This window comes from Phocoena phocoena, chromosome 1 (assembly GCF_963924675.1).
Source record: "Phocoena phocoena chromosome 1, mPhoPho1.1, whole genome shotgun sequence".
NCBI lineage: Eukaryota > Metazoa > Chordata > Mammalia > Artiodactyla > Phocoenidae > Phocoena > Phocoena phocoena.
The window spans coordinates 22701432-22723273 of record NC_089219.1 but is presented as its reverse complement, the minus strand read 5'-3'; the positions used below and the strand labels follow the sequence as shown (position 1 = coordinate 22723273).

Here is a 21842-nt window from a genome sequence, read left to right as displayed (position 1 = left end):
ACTATAATATCAAAAATAGTGAAACATTTCTTTGTAAACAGAATAAACACAACTGAGCAGCTGAGAAGTATTTCTCCACAGATGAATGACATATCTCCAACCCCTAAGAGAGATAAATCCTGGAAACACAGAGTTCCCTCCTGGGCTAAATGCCTCACATCACAGGGAAAATAGATCTAAAATAAGAACTTTCAAGAGAATGTGGAGAGAAGATAACATCACACTAGACCTACTCCTAAAGTTTAAAGAAAGGTGCTGTGGGTGGAAGAAAAGTAGGAATTCACACTATTAGGAAAAGAATAGGAACCATTTGAGAAATGAACAACCTAATAGAAGCCAAATGTCAGGAAAATCTGCATGTGCTCACCAGAGAACTGTACATAAGCCACTTAGGTCTGAAATTTTGGTAAGATCAATTTACCATATTACATGCATGCCATAAAGGAACTTAACAGAAAAGGACTCTTTTAAAATGGTGTTCCTGGAGTAGATGACGTACACTTGGAGCAGCTTACACATTTTAGTGCTCATATCACACTACACATATTATACTTCTTAAAAAATCGCTGCTGCTCCTTAAGTTGTAAAACAGCCTACATTTTGATGAATATAAACCAGTGGCCAAGAAAGGTAAGAAAAGATGCACTGCACTCAAGAACTCCAGGCCAACCTTACTTCTAGAAACAGTCAACTCAAGAGCATCTCAAAGTGGCACAAGTTAAACTCACATTAGGCAGGTCTTTCACTGACTGATCATGAATATTACTTAGCACATGAAAAGGTGGAATTGAGAGATGACAAGAGAAACTGTCTCTGTCTGCAGATGTATCAGAGATACATAAACTACTCTTGCTAAGGGTATATGAATTTCCTCATGTTTAAAATGAGAGTAACACTTGGTTTGGCTCACAGGGTTCTGAAGATCAAATACAATAATATATATGAAAGCATGTAAATTCTGTAATTGTCAATTACCATTAGATTCACCTAATTCAATCAACATTACCTGAGCACCTATAATAGGCTAGGGCCTGGAGGACACTAGAATGAGTTTGTTGTTATGTTATTAACACACTGTACTATTTTCTAGGGCACTTATCTCACCATTTCTTTTGAGTCAGACAAGCTGCTATGGAGCTGCCCAAAAATAGACCAGCTGGTAATAAACAAACAGGCTTTCTCAAATTGCTATATGCTAGCTCTAGCGCTGTGAATAGCATATCCCCACCCACTCACATGGAGAGGCACTTCATGGCTTCTCCAAATAATTCTGTCACAACTGAGAAGGCTGATTAATAACCAGGAGAATACCTAAGATAATCAAGTAAGAGCCAATTTTATACCAGTCTGCTCAAGTGATAAGTAGTGGTCTGTCATCAAGAAGCCATTTGTGAATTAAACGTTGCTTAGGCCAGCACCACCTGGCCCAAAGTTGCCTACTGCTGAGTAAAATTAGATAGATCAATCATGTTTTTCAAAGCAGGACCAGACGAGACCAAGGGTAAAAGCTGTAGCCACAGTAATATCAATTCAGCAAATATTTACTGATCACCTAATATGTATTAGTCACTGGAAATGAAAGGAAAACTGATAACAGTTGGGTTGGATTACCACTTAGAGCACTCCCACATATGGTCAAATCAGCCGCTCCAGTTGGCTCTGTTGTCCAGATCTCTTGGACAACACAGCCAACTACTTACTGGACACTCTCCCAGGCATATGGAACACAATACGCCCCAAACTAAACTCATCTATTCCACTTTAATATCTCCCTGATCTGTCTACTCTTCTCTATTCTCACACTTACTATCTTCATTCAGGCTCTAATAGTGCCTCACCCCACTTACTACTAGTATGCCCTAAACAATTTTTCTTCTTTTCTTTCTTCCTTCCTTCTTTCTCACCTCAAACCTTCCCTGAACACATCCTATATTCTGTCATGAAAATATTTATTTCTAAAATGAAACATTGAAAATTCCATTTTTCAGGTTAAAATCCTTCAGTGGTTCTTCATTGCCTTCTGGATAAAGTTCAGGTCCTTTATTAAGACATAGAAAATATTTTAAAATATGACTCCTACCTCTCTCTCCAGCTTCACCTTGCTATAACTTCACATACATCCTTCTCTCCATTAATTCAAGACAATTTGCAGTTCCTAGAACAGAGCATGCTTTCTTTTGTCCCCGTGCCTTTGTCAATATCGTATTGTTCCTTCTGCCTGCAAGTCCATACTCAGCTCAAGTCAGTTCTTCTAGAAGTTTCCCCCAACTGCCTAAAGTATATTTAGATACCATGCCTCTTTTGTTCCTGTTGTACCCTGTCATTATTGGTTTACTCATCTGTCTTTTCCATTAGACTGATAAGAACTTGCTATGTTTCTTAGCTCTGTTAATCTCTCTTGCACAGTTTTTGGCACGTAATAGATGTTCAGTAAAAACTTGTTGAAATTATACCAAATAAATCCAGGAACCCTAAGAACTGCTTTGACTTGTGCTATTCAAAAATTTAAAAGGCTTGGGACTTCCCTGGTGGTGCAGTGGTTAAGAATCCGCCTGCCAATATAGGGGACAGGGGGTGTTGAGCCCTGGTACGGGAAGATCCCACATGCTGCAGAGCAACTAAGCCCGTTCACCACAACAACTGAGCCTGCGCTCTAGAGTCTGTGAGCCACAACTACTGAGCCCGTGTGCCACAACTACTGAAGCCTGCGTACCTAGAGCCCATGCTCCGCAACAAGAGAAGACATTGCAATGAGAAGCTCACACACTGCAATGAAGAGTTAGCCCCCGCTCGCTGCAACTAGAGAAAGCCCACACACATCAACGAAGACCCAAGGCAGCCAAAAATTCATTAATTAATTTAATTAATTAAAAAAAAAACAGAGATGCTCTTTCAAAAAAAAAAAAAAAATTGAAAAGGCTTGTTTACAAAGAACATAAGAAGTGGCCCACTTGACCAGACCAGCATTCTGGTCCAGCATTCTATCCCCTACATCAGTAAAATAAGAGGAAAACTAACATTATTGCAGGTTCACTGTGTGACAGTCACTCTAACATGTTTTCTCATTTAATTTTTCACAACCTCACTATGAGGTAGTCACTATCTCTATTTTATAGATGAAGAAACGGAGAGGGTAAGCAAGTCAGACCGAGGAAGTGATGGAACTAGGGTTTAAACTAGGGTCAGTGTTTGATTCAAAAGCCTGTTTCTTCCCACGGCAAAAGAAAGTATCTCAAGTAGGCCCAAAGGACATGTCCTATTATGTTCAAAAGAATATACACTAAACCTGACTATTCTTTTGGGAAGCACAAAGTTGTCCAAAGTCCTTAGCAGAGTCTGGTTTTAGTGGCCGACACCATACTTTGAAATATAAGGAGAAGGCTGTAAAGCCAGAAGAAAAGATTGGGTCAAAAAGAAGATCTAAAATCCCCATGACATAAGACACCCACAATTTGGCATCTAACGTGAGTGTGGAATTCTAACTGACAGTGCTGTGCCTTTGGCTATGACCATCAGCATGGACCACTGGATTATATAAGATTCTGCACAGCTGCATATACCAAACTGACCTGGAAAATTTAAAGGGATCTTCTCAAGGATATGAATAAATATATGACTGCGTCTGCACCACCCACAGTGACAGATAAAATTGAGATCTGATGTGTTGCTTGTCTGGCCTGATGCAGGATCTATAAGAAGGATGCTACAATACAAAGACCAGTTGCCTGTATAAAGTACCACAAGGCTGTCTAGTTGGTTTCAAGAATATGAGAGGGGGGACTTCCCTGGCGGCGTAGTGGTTAAGAATCTGCCTGCCAATTCAGCAGACACGGGTTCAATCCCTGGTCTGGGAAGATCCCACATGCCGCGGAGCAACTAAGCCCGTGCATCACAACTACTGAGCCTGTGCTCTAGAGCCCGTGAGCCACAACTACCGAGTCCGTGCACCGCAACAAAAGAGTAGCCCCCACTCACCACAACTAGAGAAAGCCTGTGCTCAGCAACGAAGACCCAAGGCAGCCAAAAATTAATTAATTAGTTAATTGTTTAATAAAAGAATATGAGAAGGAAGAATGTTAGACCAATATTTAAGTGAGCAGGAACATTATTTGATTGAAAATTCTCAATTTTACTTAAAACGTCAATGGTTCCTGCTAAGTATGATAATTCAGAAATCAAGAGATTTTTTTTTTTCCCCTAAAGGCTTTCTCCTGAAAATGACTTATTCAAATGGATTATGTCACAGGATCATCAAACCCTGAGTATGTATGTGACTTTGTGAGTTATAAATAACCTCTCCCTTGACTTAGGGATTACAGATATTAAAAGCAGGATATGGGTGTTTTATAGGTATTTTGCTGCTACTCCATTAAATGCAATCCAGAGTCTTTCGTTTTAGGTTATTTTTGAAGGAAGGGATTTATATATTTGAAGAGACTATTGAGAGAAGTAGTTATACTGACAAGACTCTCTTATCCTATAAGCAACACAGTGAAAATAAATCCTGAAAATCTTTCTAAAATTTTGCTACATAAGCAAGAGCCATATAAGTTTTTTTCTGGAGGGCCTATGTGGTAATTTTCCCCACACACATTTTGTCCTTGTTCCTTGCTTAATGAAGTCCAATTTTACCTTTAGATGGCAATAGGAAAACAATTCCTTTCTCTGTTAAAAAAAAAAAAAGAAAAGGAACCTGCTATTGTCTCATTTTATCTTCCTATACATTAAAATCCTGGGTAGGCAGTTAAGGACCAAATGAAGAACAGCAGCTCTTTCCCTGCCAACCTTGTCATATGATTTCAGGGTCATACTTTCATTTCAGGACCATGATTAGATTGTTGGAATAAGGGAAGAAGGCAAAAATGCTAACTTCAAAGACTAAATCCCCCTCTTAATAATATATGCTATGTTTTATTTCTTACCAATTTAAAAATTATATTTTCCAATGTGTGTAATTATATACATGAAAAAGATGTCAAGGTATACTAAAATATCAGTAGGGGTAGGATTGCAAATAATTTAATTTCTTTCTTTGTGTTTTTCTGTATTTCCCAACCTTTTTAAAATGAATATGTGTTACCTTTGTAATAAAAATGCTATTAAATAATTTTTCTTATGCAGGCTTTTACACTGGTTTCATAATGAAGTGGTCTGTAAAACACGAAGAGTCTGGTAAACAATTTATGAAGGAAGTGCTGATAAATCCTTAATATACTCCAAGCCTTTGAAAACAGTTAAAAATAAACCTTAATGGTTTCCTAAATGAAAGAGTAGTTAATGGAAAGAATGATAAGAAATGTCAGTAACTGGTAAGTAGTATAAAAATTCTCTTTTATATGGAGAATATAATATAAAACTGTAGTAATTTAGTGAGTGGATTTTGAAAGTCAAAGTCAAGGATGATGGACAATCTATCTGAGTGGAGAAGAAATAGCTCAAATTTAAGGTGTAGCTTCATTACATTTTGTTTAATGCTTTCTGATTTAGAAATGGCAGGGATATTCTCAGGAATATGACTAAAAATATGGTTGTATCTGTGAGTTGTCACAGAGTTTCTGTGAATTTCTTATTAGACATCTGCTTCTGAAACAGTAAAGACACTTAAGGAAAATTATCACTCTCTTGCCAAAGTCATGATAGCAACTGGGAATATAAAATATTGAAGTGTCCAAGACCTGATCTGAACATTAACTCTAGATTAGTGATATAGACTATAGATAAACACTATCATACTTCACATCGGAATGCTTTATATTCCTTGTGTGTGTGTGTGTGTGTGAGTGTGTGTGTGTGTGTGTGTGTGTGTGTGTGTGTGTGTGTGGTTTTTTTGTTTGTTTGGGCTGAGTGCCCTACACCTTAGGCTGAGACCTTCTTTTACTGAAATTAAGTATAAGACAGCAGAATGAAATGACCGAATTCAATAAATAGTTGTTTAATTGCCACCTCAGAAGAGAATCCTCTTTTAGGCGCTTTTGAGATAAATAAAAGAAGGCAGTGATCCATTTTCCAGGGTACTTAGATTTAGCTGAATGAAGGTATTAACAGTGATATGTACAGATAGCAGTTACATATATCTGCATAATAAACTCAGGGCTGTGTGGTGGTTGGGCAATGGTGGAACCCTGGGGAGAAAGCAAACTTTTATCAGAACTGGTCAGTAAGCTTAATTACAGTGTCTTGTTATTTTTTGTGCCTTCTCAGGTATTATAACATTACACTAAACACTGGAATAAGCCAGTCAACAGTGTTACTGAGTCCACCATTAGCAGAATTAGACAGCTGACAGGACAATTTTAAAAGAAGGAAGAAAATACAGTGATATCAGTTACAAAGCTAACCTCTAATGAGAGTCTTGGAATCAATATATGTTTAATATTAAGTGTTCAGGAAAACCCTTTTCCTTCATATTCTACTCAGTATTTTCAAAGATCTATTTTTAGAATACCTGTGAAAATTTTATCATCATATATATATGCATGTTTAAACAGACATTATAGACAAATTAATAAATATGGGTTTTCTTACTTGCTGAAATTATACAAGACAAATTTTGAGAGAAGGGCAATTAACATGCTAAGGTGACATTTTATTTTATCAAAATGACTAAATTGAGAAGCAGGAAACACAAATGATGACTGCAAAAGAATTTTCTTAGTTTGGCCAGACCAAAATACAAATTCTCTCACTAAATTACAGAAATATCCTGTCTTAACCCACTTTACCAGTGCCATCTTAAATAGTCTCAAACATTCCCTTCCAAATCAGCAAGAGTTTCACTTTTACATAAATATACTTAGAGGCTCGAGCACAGAAAACCAAAAATACTTTCTTTGATGAAGAACAAATAATTATTAGAATTATAAAATGTCATTTGGTTTGATGACAAGGTGTTTTTGGTTTGTTTGCTTTTGGACACCAATCTAATTTTCCTCAGACCTGGTACTTGAGGTTTGATTTAATTAATGGGAATTTGAACTATTGATCTATTTAAATATCCCCAATAAATACATAAAGGAAACAACTATTTTCTTCTAAAAAATTCAATTCTTTTTATTGAATGATTTTTAAACCAGGAACCAGATTATCCCCAAGGCCAAACAAAAGCCCTGAGACTCTCTGTCTCAACAATAGGAAAGACCTCATTTCTTATTCCCATCTTCTGGTTCCTACTGACTGAAAGATCCTATTTCAGGTTCTGGGACATTCTGTGAAACAACCTGAGGGATTTAAGGCAAGTTAAGGGCAGTCCAGTATTAATAAATCAACTCATTAGTGGTTTGGGGATCTTAGAGCACCATTGTCAATACCTAGTTTTATAAGTCATTAGAGCCTCACAAATTCCAACCCTCTCCTTAATTCACTTTCTGTAACTTTCATCACATTTTCACTTGGGAACTAAGTGACTTAGGAAATAGCTGTGTCATAACGGAATATCACTGGACTGAAACATGAAAGACCTGGATTTAGCTCCAGTTCTCTCACTTAAAAACTGCTCGTTCTTAAGTAGGTCCCTGAGCCGCTCTGAGACTCAATTTTATCACATAAAGCAAGAACGCCACTACTGGGGCTTCCCTGGTGGCGCAGTGGTTGAGAGTCTGCCTGCTGACGCAGAGGACACGGGTTCGTGCCCCGGTCTGGGAGGATCCCACATGCCGTGGAGTGGCTGGGCCCGTGGACCATGGCCGCTGAGCCTGTGCGTCCGGAGCCTGTGCTCCGCAACGGGAAAGGCCACAGCAGGGAGAGGCCCGCGTACCGCAAAAAAAAAAAAAAAAAAAGGAACACCACTACCTACCTGATATGGTTACTGTGAGGGTTAACTGTGCAGAGTGCTCAAACTGAGGTGCTAAGCAAATACTAGACATTACTATATTTCTTAAATTATTATTTTTTGCAAAGAAACATGAACCAGAACCGGTCCTTATGGAAGTGTTTCTTGAGTATCCAAATTAGCCAACCCTATGGATTTAACTACGGCTGGTCTTTCAGCCAAGCACGTTCTGAGCCAGGTTCTCACTATATTTTAGAGGACATCACCAGGTAGAACTTAGAAAAAAACTGTGATAGAAGATAAGAACTAAAATTGATACACTAGGAGGATATTTAATTATTTCTGAGCCAAGACTCTCCTGAAGAACACTGGATAGGCCATTTTTAATAGTTTTGAGAACATTTCTGATTAGTCACAAAATTTACAATCATTTTAAAGCTTAATAGATTTATTGCTGTTTCTAAGCCCAAAGCATATATTTTTATGATACGACCCACAGATTCTGCTTCCAGAAATTCCTAAATTTTCTGTAAAAAGGGACTCTGAGATTTAGCATACTATCTCTATAGTCACTTTACCCAATGGAACCCTAAATCCACCACATCTATTAAACTACCATTGGTTTTCACGTTCTCTTCATTCTATTTTGCCATTCAACCAAGTAAACTGAGAGTTAGGACTAACACTGGAAATACTGCTTAACGGTATGATCAACTCTGTAATGTCACCATCATCTTTGCAATGACTCTGTGGCCTACTGAAATGCAAATTCTTCAGGGAAGGTTAATACATTAAACTTTTATCAGCGTTCCTGTATGTCAGGAAAAATGGGGGTTTGGGGATTCGTTAGGCTTATATAATTAAAAAAAATAAGTTTTGATAAGAAAAAAGGAGTGAGCAGAAGGTGGCAGTGGGATTAAGGGGGAGGGGTGTGCACAGACACACATACACCCACAGAGCACATTACCCTTGCTTTGCAAACCCCGTAAGAAATGCTTTGTACTGCAAATGCCCACAGAACCAGCAGGAATCGAGGTTATCTTGCTAAGCACAGAAGGAAGATACCCAGCAGAAGAGTCCAGCTCCTGATTCTTAACTAAAGTAAACGATAAACATTACAGTCACTTAAATTATCAAGATGTATTTAAATAATACCCCCAAATGGTCTGCAACATGCAAACTAAAAAATGTAGTAGACTCCAATCCTGATAAGATCAGTTAATTGCGAGTGCTTTGTTTCCACATACTTCTAACAAAACAGGGCAAGTTTATGTCTCAGCAAAGAATGGCTTTAAGTGCCTTGGGAAAAAGCTCTAAAAAGCGAAACACATGTCTTTATACATTTACTATATTATCGATATTTGTAATCTTATTCCTATTTTGAAAAACTAATAATATCGGTGTTTCCCTTGGTTATAAAATAACGCTAACCTGGTGATTTTTTTTTTAATTTGTTAGGTTAAAACAAATGCTTTTAAAGGGGCACTTGCAATAAGAGATAAATCAGATGTGGTAATGGCTTCTTTTGTAAAAGCCATGTGTAAACAGCACATAAAGATGACAGGTCAAGCAGCAGCAGCAGCCCATTCTTCATCCAAAAAAGGAAACAAACAGAGAAAGGAGAACAAAAATTACCAAAAAGAAAAACATCCCCTGGCCCCTCCACCCCCAAAACCTTCATAAATAATAGTTTTGATACACTTTCGGTGGAAAACTCACGTCAACTGGCAGTTTAGAAAAGGACATTAGAATCACAAATGCTCAAGATGGGGATAAACTAACAACAGAGTAACCACGTGGCTAGCAAAAGACGATTTTAAAATTCTATCTTTCCTCTCTAGTGTGTCATTCTTAATCATGCAATACATTTCTCTTCAGTCTAAATTTTCTCTCTTGGCTATATCTTCCCCTACATTTTTTTTTTTTTTTAATAAAGTTGCTATGCTACTGGTCCCTCCCTGGCTAGAAGTACATCCTTACAGTGCTCACTAGCTTCTCCACAAAACTTGAGTCATTTTCATTGTCCATTGCTATTCTCTGGCATATAAAAATTACATCTGGATAAAGGAGCTTACTTAGGAAGACACTGGCCTTTATTAAATTACGGTTGGTAAAATTGCCTATCGTACGAAAATCAAAATCACTCTATAATGCAGCCTTTTACAAATGCCAGCAAATGGAATTTGCCAATGACAATTATCCTTCAAACATAGTTTTCATCATTTCCTAAATAGTGCTGTTATTAGATTATCCCCAGAATAGGTGAATGTAAAAGCAAACAGCTGTAAAATCGGTGCCTGATGCAAAATTTTAACTATTAAATAATAGAAAATTTTGCCTTAACACTGCACTCACCAGCAAGGACTCCACAGATCAAATGAGTGTTCTCAAACCTGAATAGAGCTATAGAAATCAAAGTGATTGAGCATATATGAAAGGTTATACTAAACACGTCTAGGAGACCAGACGTGACCAGTCAAGTTTATTTCATTATACTAAGAAGGGTTGAGTTGAAGAGTTGAAGAGATGGAGATGGAAAGGAAGGGGCTATAACCAGCACAAAAACTCTGATCATTTAGTATGGAACACAATTTAATACACTTGGCAAGATTTCTCAGAAGTCCCAATTCCAAAAATGATTAAAGCCATAAGCACTTAAGGAAAATATTATATCCCAATTTGATATCTAGAAAATAGCACCTTGATTCCACAGAACTATATACAACAGAAAACGATGACTAGATATTAATTAGCTGTGTCTTCTCTTCCCAAAAAATCCTATAATAATGAAATGGTTTTCCATGTTAACATTTTCAATAAATTCCTAAAAGGAATGTGGCTTTGGAGAAACACTATAAAATTTTGTGTTACTCAGACATGGCAACAAGGTACATACTTTGTGCTAGTAAATAGACCACTTCAAAACGTGGAGTGTTGGTTTTAAGTAATCACCTGGATGATACAACAGAATCTAGAACTGTGAGAGTAAGAGAAGAGATAAGGTTCACCAAGGTGAAGTAAGAGATTAAGCAGTGGACCTTCTGTTAATTCCACATTATAGGAGCAGCTCTCCTCATGCCCACACATCCACACCCACTCCATCCTCACTCTTCAATATGATCAGAGAGGCATTAATAACTACTAATTTGTAGAGTGCTTCCTTTTAAAACAAAACAAAACAAAAAAAGACAAATTCAGCATATTAAAAATGCTTCTAACAGATGTGACAATTACATGTGTAATTATTTTTAAAACTTTGTATAAATAAGTCAAATAGTTCCAAAGCTGGTTTAAAACATTAATATTCTCAGAAGTGAACGCATGTGAGTAAGTTATCTCTGTTTTAGGACTGAGCATAAGACAATTACTGGGCCACACAGAAGAGTGAAAATATGGGAAAAACAAGAGAATTTTTCCAGAAAGACTGGCTGACAATATCTCTTGCTGATCTGCTGAAGCAGAGGTTCCTTCCCCCCCGTTTTTGGTAGTGGGTCTGTCTACGTGCAGCATTACTGACTCATTTCCTTAATGATTAGTAGCAACCAGAATCAGATTTGCAATAAGATTTATTCGTAATAATTTTACATATTAACAAAGCAAATAACATGAGAAAAATATCAAAGAAAATGTTCCAAAAAGAGAAGTTCTTAGCAGATTTCTTTAGGCTTAAATATCTTGCTCAACTGCTAACGGATAAACAATTTATTCAACCGTGTATCATAGCTAAAGGATCCTAGACCAGGGGGAAAGGAACATAGATTTAGGAATGTGTTAGAAAGCACCTCCCAAAGCTAATTACAGACCAAGGAACCCTCCAGAACACAACCAGTCAACTAGGGAGCAAAGACACCTCTGAAAGCATAGACCTTTATTTTATTCTGACTTCTTGGTAAATACTGCCCAAATCAGCCCTGAAGTAGGGAACTCCTCTCAGAGAAATCTTTATTTTGAAAGAGGAACCCTTCTGAAATGTTTCCCTTAGATGCCCGACCTTAAATTTATACACTATAGTGTATCAAAAATTTAGAGTGAAAATCTTCTTTACCATGTTCATTAGATATCTCTAAAACCCAGCTAAAGAGAAGGTGAATTTGGGAATTGTTTCTTTATTCCTTAGGGGGAGATAGAGGCAGACCCTTAAAAACCGAAAAGAACAAAGGGGTTAGCTGGATTTGTCGCTGAACATGTTAAGAGCACAGTTAACACAGAACAATTTGGAAACTGACAGAGGCAGGCATGTTGTGGTGGTAAAGATATTTTAGATTATTGTTCAGGTGTACCCTGGCTGCCAGATAAATAGGAATGAGTGCCTTGTCTTTTGTTTTCCATTTCTAATCATAAACAAGACCAAAAACACTTCAACACTGAATGAAGATGTTAAGATTTTGACTACAACTCTTGGAAACAGTACAAAGGCAGAAAATCTAACTGATCAGTTCTGTCTCTCTAGACCTATGTTGGGGGTCAGCAGCCTACAGCCAGCAGCCAAATCCAGCCCTTTCTTTGCTTCTGTACGGCTATGAGCTAAGAATGGTTTTACATTTTTAAATGGTTGGGAAAGAAATAGAAAAATATTTAGTGACACATACAAATTATATGAAACTCAGATTTCAGCGTCCACAAATAAAGTTTGACTGGAACATATTCATGTTTCTTTATTTATCGTCAATGCTGCTTTCACTCTACAATGGCAACGTTGAGTACCTTTGACAGAGACTATATGGACTGCAAAGCCTAAAATATTTATTATCTGGTCCTTTACAGAAAAAGTTTGTCAACCCCTGGTCTGACATACAAAACTCTTGATACCACAAGAGTTCGATATATTTGGTGTTTTTACATCATATAAAACACAAGACAAATGTATCAAACTGCTCTATGAAATGTATTTTAGATAAACACAAAATGTCAAATAACAGGTTCTCTTCATGATCTCACACTCCCAAGATGTATTTACACATATGAACAAGTACCCTGGTCTCGATAATACATTCTATAGTGAAAATAGTTGATTATTACTGTGGTAAATGGATAAGAGCTTTTAACTGAATCAAATTACAAGACATTAACAAGAGAGACTGACACCTATCATAGAAGTATACGTAGATTCTTTGAATAAACCAGGGACCATACTACAGGATTAATAGGAGAGACAGTGGCTTCCGGGCCATACATGGGTTTTTTTGGCTACCTGCATGTACTGATTGGGCACAGGGTGATTACTTTGGCACAAACTTGTGTCCTAATACAAGAGATTCTAAGCGAAAAGTTAGACTTTATCTGTTACCATGTTACTAATTATTTAATTCAATTTAACAAATATTAATTATTCATTATATATCTGAGATGCAAAGGTGTCTCTGGCAAACAAAGATAGATAAAACAAGGCTTCACACCTCAGAATCTCACAGTTTTGAGGAGACAGGCAAAACTAAAAGAGATGGATTAACATTTCAAATTTTTAATATCACTTTTTCTAGTGGGGCTCTAAGTCAAAATCAGAATGTTAAACAGAAAGTAAGGTTCCATAACTGTATCATATCAAAGTGGTATAAATCAAATCATGTGAGGGCTATTATAGAGGATGTAAAGGTTAGCCAGGCTGTCAGAGAAGGCAAGCAAACTTAGAATGCAGGCTCTGGTGGTATGCTGCTTCAGGATATAATGGCAATACAATCTTGTCAACAGATTCTGGGCTACAAGAAGTTTCCAAAGCTACAAAACTATCCCACCCCCTCCCCCCCAACTCCTTTATCTGAAAAACAAACAAAAAACCCCAAGTGCCTGTGTGATCTATGAAGAAGCTAGGATTTCCAGGAATTCCAAAATGTTCTTTTAGAGAGGGCACGTCATTGGGAAGGGACATAAAACTGAATAAACCATAGGGAAGCAACCAATGGGCAACGGAGCCAGAAAGAAAAAGAGCTGATAAAACAAGAAAAGCTAGAAAAATAAAAGAAGAAAGCAGAAGGATAATATGCTAGGAGGAAGACTGGGACAGAACTGGATATCAGATGGTAAGTTATCTGAGGGCAAGAACTGTGACTAATTGCAACGTGAGAGTTACTTTTAACTATGGTGAAGACCTTATAATGTGGAAGATAGAAAATTCTTCAGAATGCCTCCATTTAGAACCAAGAAGTGAAAGCTACAGGGAAACAGACTTTGACTTAATACATGAATGATTAATATCTAAAAATTTGGGATGTCGAAAGACATAATGTGCTATATCTTGGGAGGTGTTTAATCACAGGCTGGGAGACCACTTGGTCTCTGAATCTCTAAATGATACTGTACAGAAGAATCAAGCATTGGAGGGGAGAGGAGTTGGGTTGGGGGCCTATCCAATCCTAAAATTCTGATAATGCTGCCTCTTTGAAACCCATCCCTGCAATACATTGATTGCCCTAAAGGGCAATGAATAAAGAATGGATAGAGTAACCATGTTTTTCCTTTAATTCTTATTCTCTGTGTTTTGTTGAGATAGGATTCTATACATATGGAGACTCTTCTTTAAAGAGACAGAATTAAACTGCATCCTTTATTGATTTGGGGGACATGAAAAGATAGTTGGGACTCTATGCCTTCCCACCTCCATTAATCTTTAAGATTAGATTTATTCTGTTATATACCCCAAACAGGATTTTGACTATGATAAAGGGGAGGGCTACCCTCTAGGATATCAATCACAAAAGATTAGAAAAGCATTCCTAACGTAGATGTTTCCTCAACAATCTGTCATCTGTACATTTGGTTAGGCTATTATTAAAGTTATTTAGCTTTCAGCCTTTATTTCTGATCTGTGGGAGTAATAAACTACTCTACTTTCTCTTCTCTTTATTTTTCAAATTCTAGTATGAAAGGAATTTCATTTACAACATGAAATACTCCACGAATTTGTAATCGCTGATCACAGCTACCCCTCTTCCTGTTCCAGCCTAACTTTATATGGCTTTCTTACTTTAACAACAACTTCTTAACCGTTTCAGGTGTCCATTCCTAAGGTCCACACCAACATGTTTCTTTTTGCATCATGTTCTGATGCAGTAAAAAGGAGATCCAAGGGCATGAGGGATAACAGCAGCAGAAGTGAGCCAAGCTTACTGACACTATTCCCAACAGTGTAGAGGAGGCAGATGGAGTTATCCCACAGATAAGAATAAGGAGTTGTCTCCATTTCTACTACCAAAATTACAAGCAACAGGGCTCGCTTGAGTGCAGTGAAAAAAAGGAAAACTTCTATGTATAATAGAAACAATATAATAGTCTTCCACAATGTGATAGAGAATGCTGTAAGAAAGTTTGGGATTTTTAATTTCTATGAAGATGAACAGAAGAGAAGGAAACTTGGTAGAAAAGTTCTATATATCTTTACTATGCTCAATACTCTTGGCAAGAAAAAAGCAACATTGAGAAAGTGTCTCATATTATCTTTGAATTTTCTGTCTTCCTTTTGTAAATACATGATCACTAGGTAAAGCCTAAATATAAATTTTGATTGGTAATGCCTTCAAAAAATAACCAAACCTCTAATGCGTAGGATGTCTTATATGCTTTTCTATAGGAAATATTACAGTAGTGACTTTGGAATGTAGGAAGAAATGAATTGGCTTCTATCCACAGAAATTTCAGAGTAAAACTTACAATAATATCTAATAGAAAGAAACGTACTAGGATCTAGGATGGCAACGAAATCTAGTCCACACATAATCACTAGTCTCATGTTAGTCAACAGAGTCAATATCTTCTCCCTTCAAAACTTTTACCAACGATATAAACAACTAGTAGAATTGACCCATGCAAACTGAATCTCCTTCATAATCCATGCATTAGCATAAGAATATGGCTAAAAGACAGGTCCAGAATATAGAGGCTGGATTTATCTTCAAGTATGGTCCACTCTAAAATACCATATGGGTAAGATGAATTGCTCAAGAGTACAAGGAACTTTAGTAGTTTTAAGTGTTTGGTCAAATATCAATACAGAGTAGATGGAAATCAACACAGCTATTTAATTGCTTACTTTTATTTTTAAAGATCCAGGAAGTTAATGTGTTTGTTTTTTTAATTTCCAGTCCCCAAAAGACCAAGAATTTAATAACAACCAGAGCTTCTGGTTACTGGAACATGTTACAGATTCATTCTCATGAGGTAGGTTTGTCTCTACGTTACTAGGTGGAAATCTGGGCACTAAGTAGTTAAGTGAACTTCTCAGAGTCACCCTAGAAATGACTAATAGCAAAACCAAGGCAAAACCCCCCAGACTTTTTACTGGTCTGTATTGATACCTTTAGTCCAAATTGTTTTTCACTCATCAACCTACTGTTAAGAAGCTGAACCAGGGTAAAACCAACACAGTTATTTGGATCTGTCTCTGGTACCAAGAATGAAATGAGATGTGAGAGGGAAACCAAGACTATTTACAGCTTTATGTTATACATATTGGCAGCAGTGAAAAATATTTTTCCTCTGATAACTGTGATGGGCATATCTTTTGAGCCTGCATTGGCCAGCTTATTAGTCCAATACGAAGTATCAGCCCTTCCCCTCTCAACCATTCTCACCCTATTAACAGAAGAAAGGGCCTCTCCTTTGATCATCAGTAAGGACCTCTGAGGGCTCCTGCTGCACTTCAGAAAACCGAAAAGTATTGTTGGATTACACTAGACTTTTAATGGACTTGAAATAACTCCAATACAAAGAGGAACAAAACTCAAGGGGACGTTTACAATAATAATTAATAAAATGCTATGTACATGGATGAAAACTGGAAATATAATCTGAAAGTTATAAAAGTATCAACAAAATCCTAAGATTATTTCCTTTTTAGTTTCTTGAAAAAAATTCAAAAGAATCTAACCAATGCCATAGTTCTGTTATTTCATAAGGAAAGCTCTCATATCTCTATTTCACAGATAAAGGGCAGTACTGATGTTGATCACTTTCTGTGTTAAAGAACGGTTCTGCAGGGCTTCCCTGATGGCGCAGTTGTTGGGAGTCCGCCTGCCGATGCAGGGGACACGGGTTCGTGTCCCGCTCCGGGAGAATCCCACGCGCAGCGGAGCGGCTGCGCCCGTAGGCCATGGCCGCTGAGCCTGCGCATCCGGAGCCTGGGCTCCGCGACGGGAGACGCCACAGCAGTGAGAAGCCCACGTACCGCAAAACAAACAAACAAACAAAAAACAAAAACAAAAAAAAGAATGGTTCTGCAATATTTCAGGTTAATTTGAGGTCTCTTTTTTCTTATTATGAATGAATCAATAAATATGCTTAATTACAAAATATTTCTTATAAACAGACATAGCCTGTGACATGAAAGATATACTCATACCAGATTTTAAATTTTAACCTGCTTCTCACTTCTTTCCCATCTTTTTGGATAACCTATAATAACAGAGTAGCAGTTTTCAGGAAATACCAGAGAATTATTTCTACATGTCTCCAGAGAAGATAGAATAATAATAGTGGGTGTTGAAGGACAAAAGATTCTTGGCTTTAGGGTTCTCTTTTTTTGCTCTAAGACACCGTCATCTTAAAAACAGAAAGTCTTGTTTAGAAGTTACATCAGCTGGAAGTGTTGAGAAGTAAAGTGCAATAATCTCAGTTTGATAACTCTATGAACTCAGATTTCAAAACAAATATTTGAGACAACATTAACCAAATCATCCATATTGGTACATTCAAGCCCCATAGAAAGCAAGCTACATGCAAGATTTCATTAATACTGAGGGGAAAAAAAAAAAACAGGTTAGGTATCCGAGTTGTGTTGTGAAGAGAGAGCACACGCATATTTACTTCAGGTAAGCCTTAAAAATCAACATGCAAACAGAAGACATATACTTGTCACGACAGAGCCTTAGCTCACAAGGCCATCAATGAAAAACAATTGATTTCAACACACATGTAAGAATAAACAAGTCCAAAGTCTATCAGAAAAACAAAATATATCGATATCTATTTTAAGCTTATCATAATGGCTAAATATTGCTTCTAGCAAAATAATTACTTAACTCATAAAGAAGTAACACAGTATTTTAATTCAGAGAAGGGTATGTTTATGTACAGACCTTAAAGAAATTTGTTATTCCAGGACTTTTAAAGATGGGCAGAGTAGTCTGGAAAATTCAGCCCTGGCTGGAAGCTAAAGGGCACCAGCACCATTTTCCTTAAACCATCAACATTATACTTGTGAAAAATGCATTTAACCTTTGCAGATCTCTTCTATACACCAGGCAGGATAAAGTTGTTTGTCCCTGTACGTCTCAGAAATACACATAAGAAGGCCACAGAAGTCAAAAGCCCTTTTCCACAAAAGGCCTTTGTATATATTGGTTTGATATATCAAGAAAAGGAGTGGTTATAGATTCACGGATTAAAATGTATCATTTTAAGGCTTTTGAAAGGTTAGCAACTTGAATTTTTTTCTTAAACTACAGAGCCCATGCCCCACAAATAGCTATCAAAGATTAGGAAAATATTCCATCAAATGTTTCTACAGGATATCCTGCTTTCTGTGAAACACTGGAGAGGAGTACATAGCAACAGTGAACAATAAGAACATGCAGGATAAAAGAGTTAAAGCTTTTGGGGAAAGTACCAACCTGCCATATGCTTAAATCAGATTTGCCTAAACTTGTTAAACTTTGGTGAGGAAAACTGGCTTGAGCAATGCATTGCTACTCCTTTGTACCCCATGGTATATATTCTACAAAGAGTAACATTTTATTGACAGAAAAATGATCACAGGCTCTCCCCTAGGACAGTGAACTATCAAGATCAGAGGGCATCACACAGGAGATAACACAGTAGAAGCGAACAACAAAGTTCAATGGTTTTAGTCTTGACATTTCAGATGAGCACCCTGTTTTCCGATCACAGAAAGACCAACCACCAGACAGCCAATGCAAGAACCACGAGAAAAGACATCACAAAAGGAATACGAGGAGATGAAAAAGTACTAGAGTAGAGGTGACACTTTTTGAGAAACTTGTGATCCTCAGGGATTGGAATAGAAACCTTGGGAAGAATTTCTTCATTTTCTTGCTGGGGCAAGGCGCTTTCAGTAGATCTCTCTTGCCTTTTAATTTTCTCTTCATCCTGCACTAACAGAGCACGTTCCTGTGTCTGCTTTCACGGTAGAAGATCAAGAAAGACAGAGAAAGATGAACAAAATGACAGATGGAAAATGCTCAAAAATGATACTTGGGGATGTGCAAAGGATTTGGGAAGATCTTTTGGACACTGTATTTTACTTTACTTTGGCAATTATACTGGCAAAGTTTCTATAACACAGCAGGGTACTCAATAGGTAATTGAATGAATGAATGAAGAGTAGAAGTCCTCAAAGTTCAAGGAATCACTGGACTTCCTTAGTTATAGTATTTATTCCTCCTTTAAGGATATTCACACAAATTTTCGGTCATTTTTCATTGCTTTGGTGCTGCCAATTTTCCTTAGATCAATTGGGCAAAGCCAATAATGAAGCATTCTTCTTGCCATCAGAAAAGTTACTTTTATTACAAATAGAATGGCAGAATATAAAATGTTATCCTCATATCTCTTCATATGGACTTAGAAAACTGCAAGAGTTCATTCAGTATGGCAATTAGCTTTTGCTCAAGGGAATAAAAATCCTAATCCTATACATTTCTAAGACTGCAAAAGAAAAACGAAAGTATAAAAGTTTATATGAGCCTCCAAGGTCTATCAGAAAAAAAACCCCCAAAACCATAAACCAAACTCCCACAAATCTCAACAATTACAAACTCCCTCCCCCCTTCAGAATCATGATTTAAAATAATAATAACGACCATCATGAAGGTTTATACAACACATTAAGCAAATGGTTTTGATACTTTTAAGGAAAATTATTTTTTTCCAATTGTCCAATTGAGAAATTTTTCTCCCCTGGCAATTTCTGTACTCTGCCATCCAGTCAAGACAGATGTTTTCTATGAAAGGAAAAACTTGGCTCTAAGTTCTCTTAGTTGAGCCAGCCTTCTCTGATCTGTTTGGAAGTTCAACACTGGTTCTTTGCACACCCCTAAGTGATACGTATCAGGGAGAAAGTAGCTGGGGGACTGGTCAGCAAAAAAAGGAAAAAAGGAAAAAAAAGGATGCAAAATTATAATGATTTTTAAAAGAAAATAAGGGGGAGAAGAAAGACAACATAAAAAGAATAGGGTACAATTAAATTCATTTTTCTCTCCGAATACATATTTATATCTTCATGCAGCTTTTCAACCAGCCATGCGCCGAAATAAGCAAATTGAAAGCTGCAAAATGCAGCAGCGAAAATGTTATGTGTTAGGTCAAAAGGCGGTGAGTGTGAATTTACCAGTATAGCCAAAAGAAAAAAAAAATCACTGAGCAGCTGCTGTTCAGTTCTGGGGGAATTATCTGCTTAGTGCCATGACAAGAGCAAATTCTGATTGAGAAGCACAAGTCATAACAGCAGCATTACCTCTGGCCCACCAACCTTTCTTTCCGAGGGAAGGACAGAGGTTTTCTTCACCTGGTCATACACAAATTATATAAAATTCAGTTGCCTTGCAATGTAACAACAATGCTGTCAAAGGTGGAAGAGGTATCCCCAGAGAACAAAAATATTGTCCTAATTATTAAAGAAAAAGTAAGATATGCCAGGAAGTAGAATTATCCTATATAAAAGGTTATCACAATATAGTTCTTACCTATTGCATTATTCATTTAGAGGGGTAGTATCATAACCCTAGAGCTAAAGTACTCCCTATTGATCTAATTTAATTTATAAAAGTCATTTCTTTAAAGTCCACAGAATGAAACAGCCATTCCCAAAACTAGCCCTAAGATGGTTTCTGAAGGGTTTCTGTTAAGACACAAAATATTTTCTGGAAATGGAGACTGGTTCAACTTTACCAAACCTCATCCAAGAGGGTACTAAGTTACTTCTCCAAAGTAGCTGAGTATCTTTTATTACTTGCACAGAATCAAAAAGAAAACTTCTAGAAAATATGCAGTTATGGTTTGTAGATAGGGTTAGCCAGGCGAGGTAGCAACAAGTGCTTTATCAGGGAGCCATAGACTTATAGAAAGCAGTCACTGACTCAGTTCAGGATATATGCTCCAGATTTGGGATACAGAACTAATGTCCACTTACACCAGAGAGTGGAGGCTGAGAGGACAGTGAATAAGAACAACTGCATCCTATCAACCCTGGTAACTCTCTCTCCCTGTCCATCATTCAGGAATTCTCCAGCCTTCTTGGTGAAGCTGGTTCAACTCTATTTGGAGAACTGTTAGCCAATTTTAATCACATTTTGAAAAATATAAAATGTATCCTTTGTGAACCAACTTTTATTATCTTCTCCAGTTCCAGAAACTAAACAGTAAGTTGGATAGTTTACCATGAACTCTGAATATAAAAACAAATTTTAAAAAAATTATTAAGACATCACTTTACCTTTCTTAACTAGAATTGCTATTGTGTTGGGAGGAAACAAGCATATAATTTTAAAATCATGACACTCACTCACTGAGTCACTGGGACTATTTATATACATACTTAACCTGTATAGGGTAAAGGTTAAGTAAAGAATTTTTGAATATGTGCTCAAGGTAACTTTTAAGATATTCTCATTACACAGATTCAGGTGTAGGATCTCTAAAATGGGTAATGACAACAATTATGGAAAAAGAACAGCCTTTAAAAGGTATCTCTTCCTCTAATTGTGACTATCTTATAAAACAGTGTATTAAAAGCTTGATGTTACTCATAAAGATAAAATAAATCATCCATAGTTCTTCTAAAACTGAAATACAATCATTAATACTTGGTATTCTGCATTCTCTGGCTGAGGTCTCCTTGGTTTATTATATAATTGTGGTCAACCATTCCAGACATTTCTAAGTTGTGCAAACGTTCAAAGTTTTTTAAAAATGCCTATCCCTTTCCAAATTTTGACCTTACTAAATTTAGTAAACTCTCTGGTCCCTGAAGTCACAGTTTGAACATAAAGTTCCACTGGCTTATGGTCAATTTGTAAACAGACACCAGGCAGAAGCATGCAGCTGCAGAGACAGTTCTCAGGGCCCA

General features: G+C 37.0%; 1 protein-coding gene across 20 annotated transcripts in view; it reads right to left on the bottom strand.

Moving 5' to 3' along the window:
- The window catches only part of EPB41 (erythrocyte membrane protein band 4.1), a 203282-nt gene that overhangs the window by 29397 nt on the left and 152043 nt on the right, over nt 1–21842 (bottom strand). For 3 of the 20 annotated variants that reach the window (XM_065884484.1, XM_065884502.1, XM_065884493.1), the window contains 2 exons: nt 20232–20282; nt 19720–19848 (listed from right to left, as the gene is read on the bottom strand). The exons of 11 other annotated variants lie outside the window; for them this stretch is intronic. In XM_065884484.1, coding sequence (XP_065740556.1) covers nt 19720–19848; nt 20232–20282 — 180 coding nt within the window. Of the gene's footprint in view, nt 1–18640; nt 18893–19719; nt 19849–20231; nt 20283–21842 lie in introns of those variants that run through there. 6 more of the 20 variants (XM_065884499.1, XM_065884500.1, XM_065884504.1 and 3 more) reach the window with 4 other exon arrangements.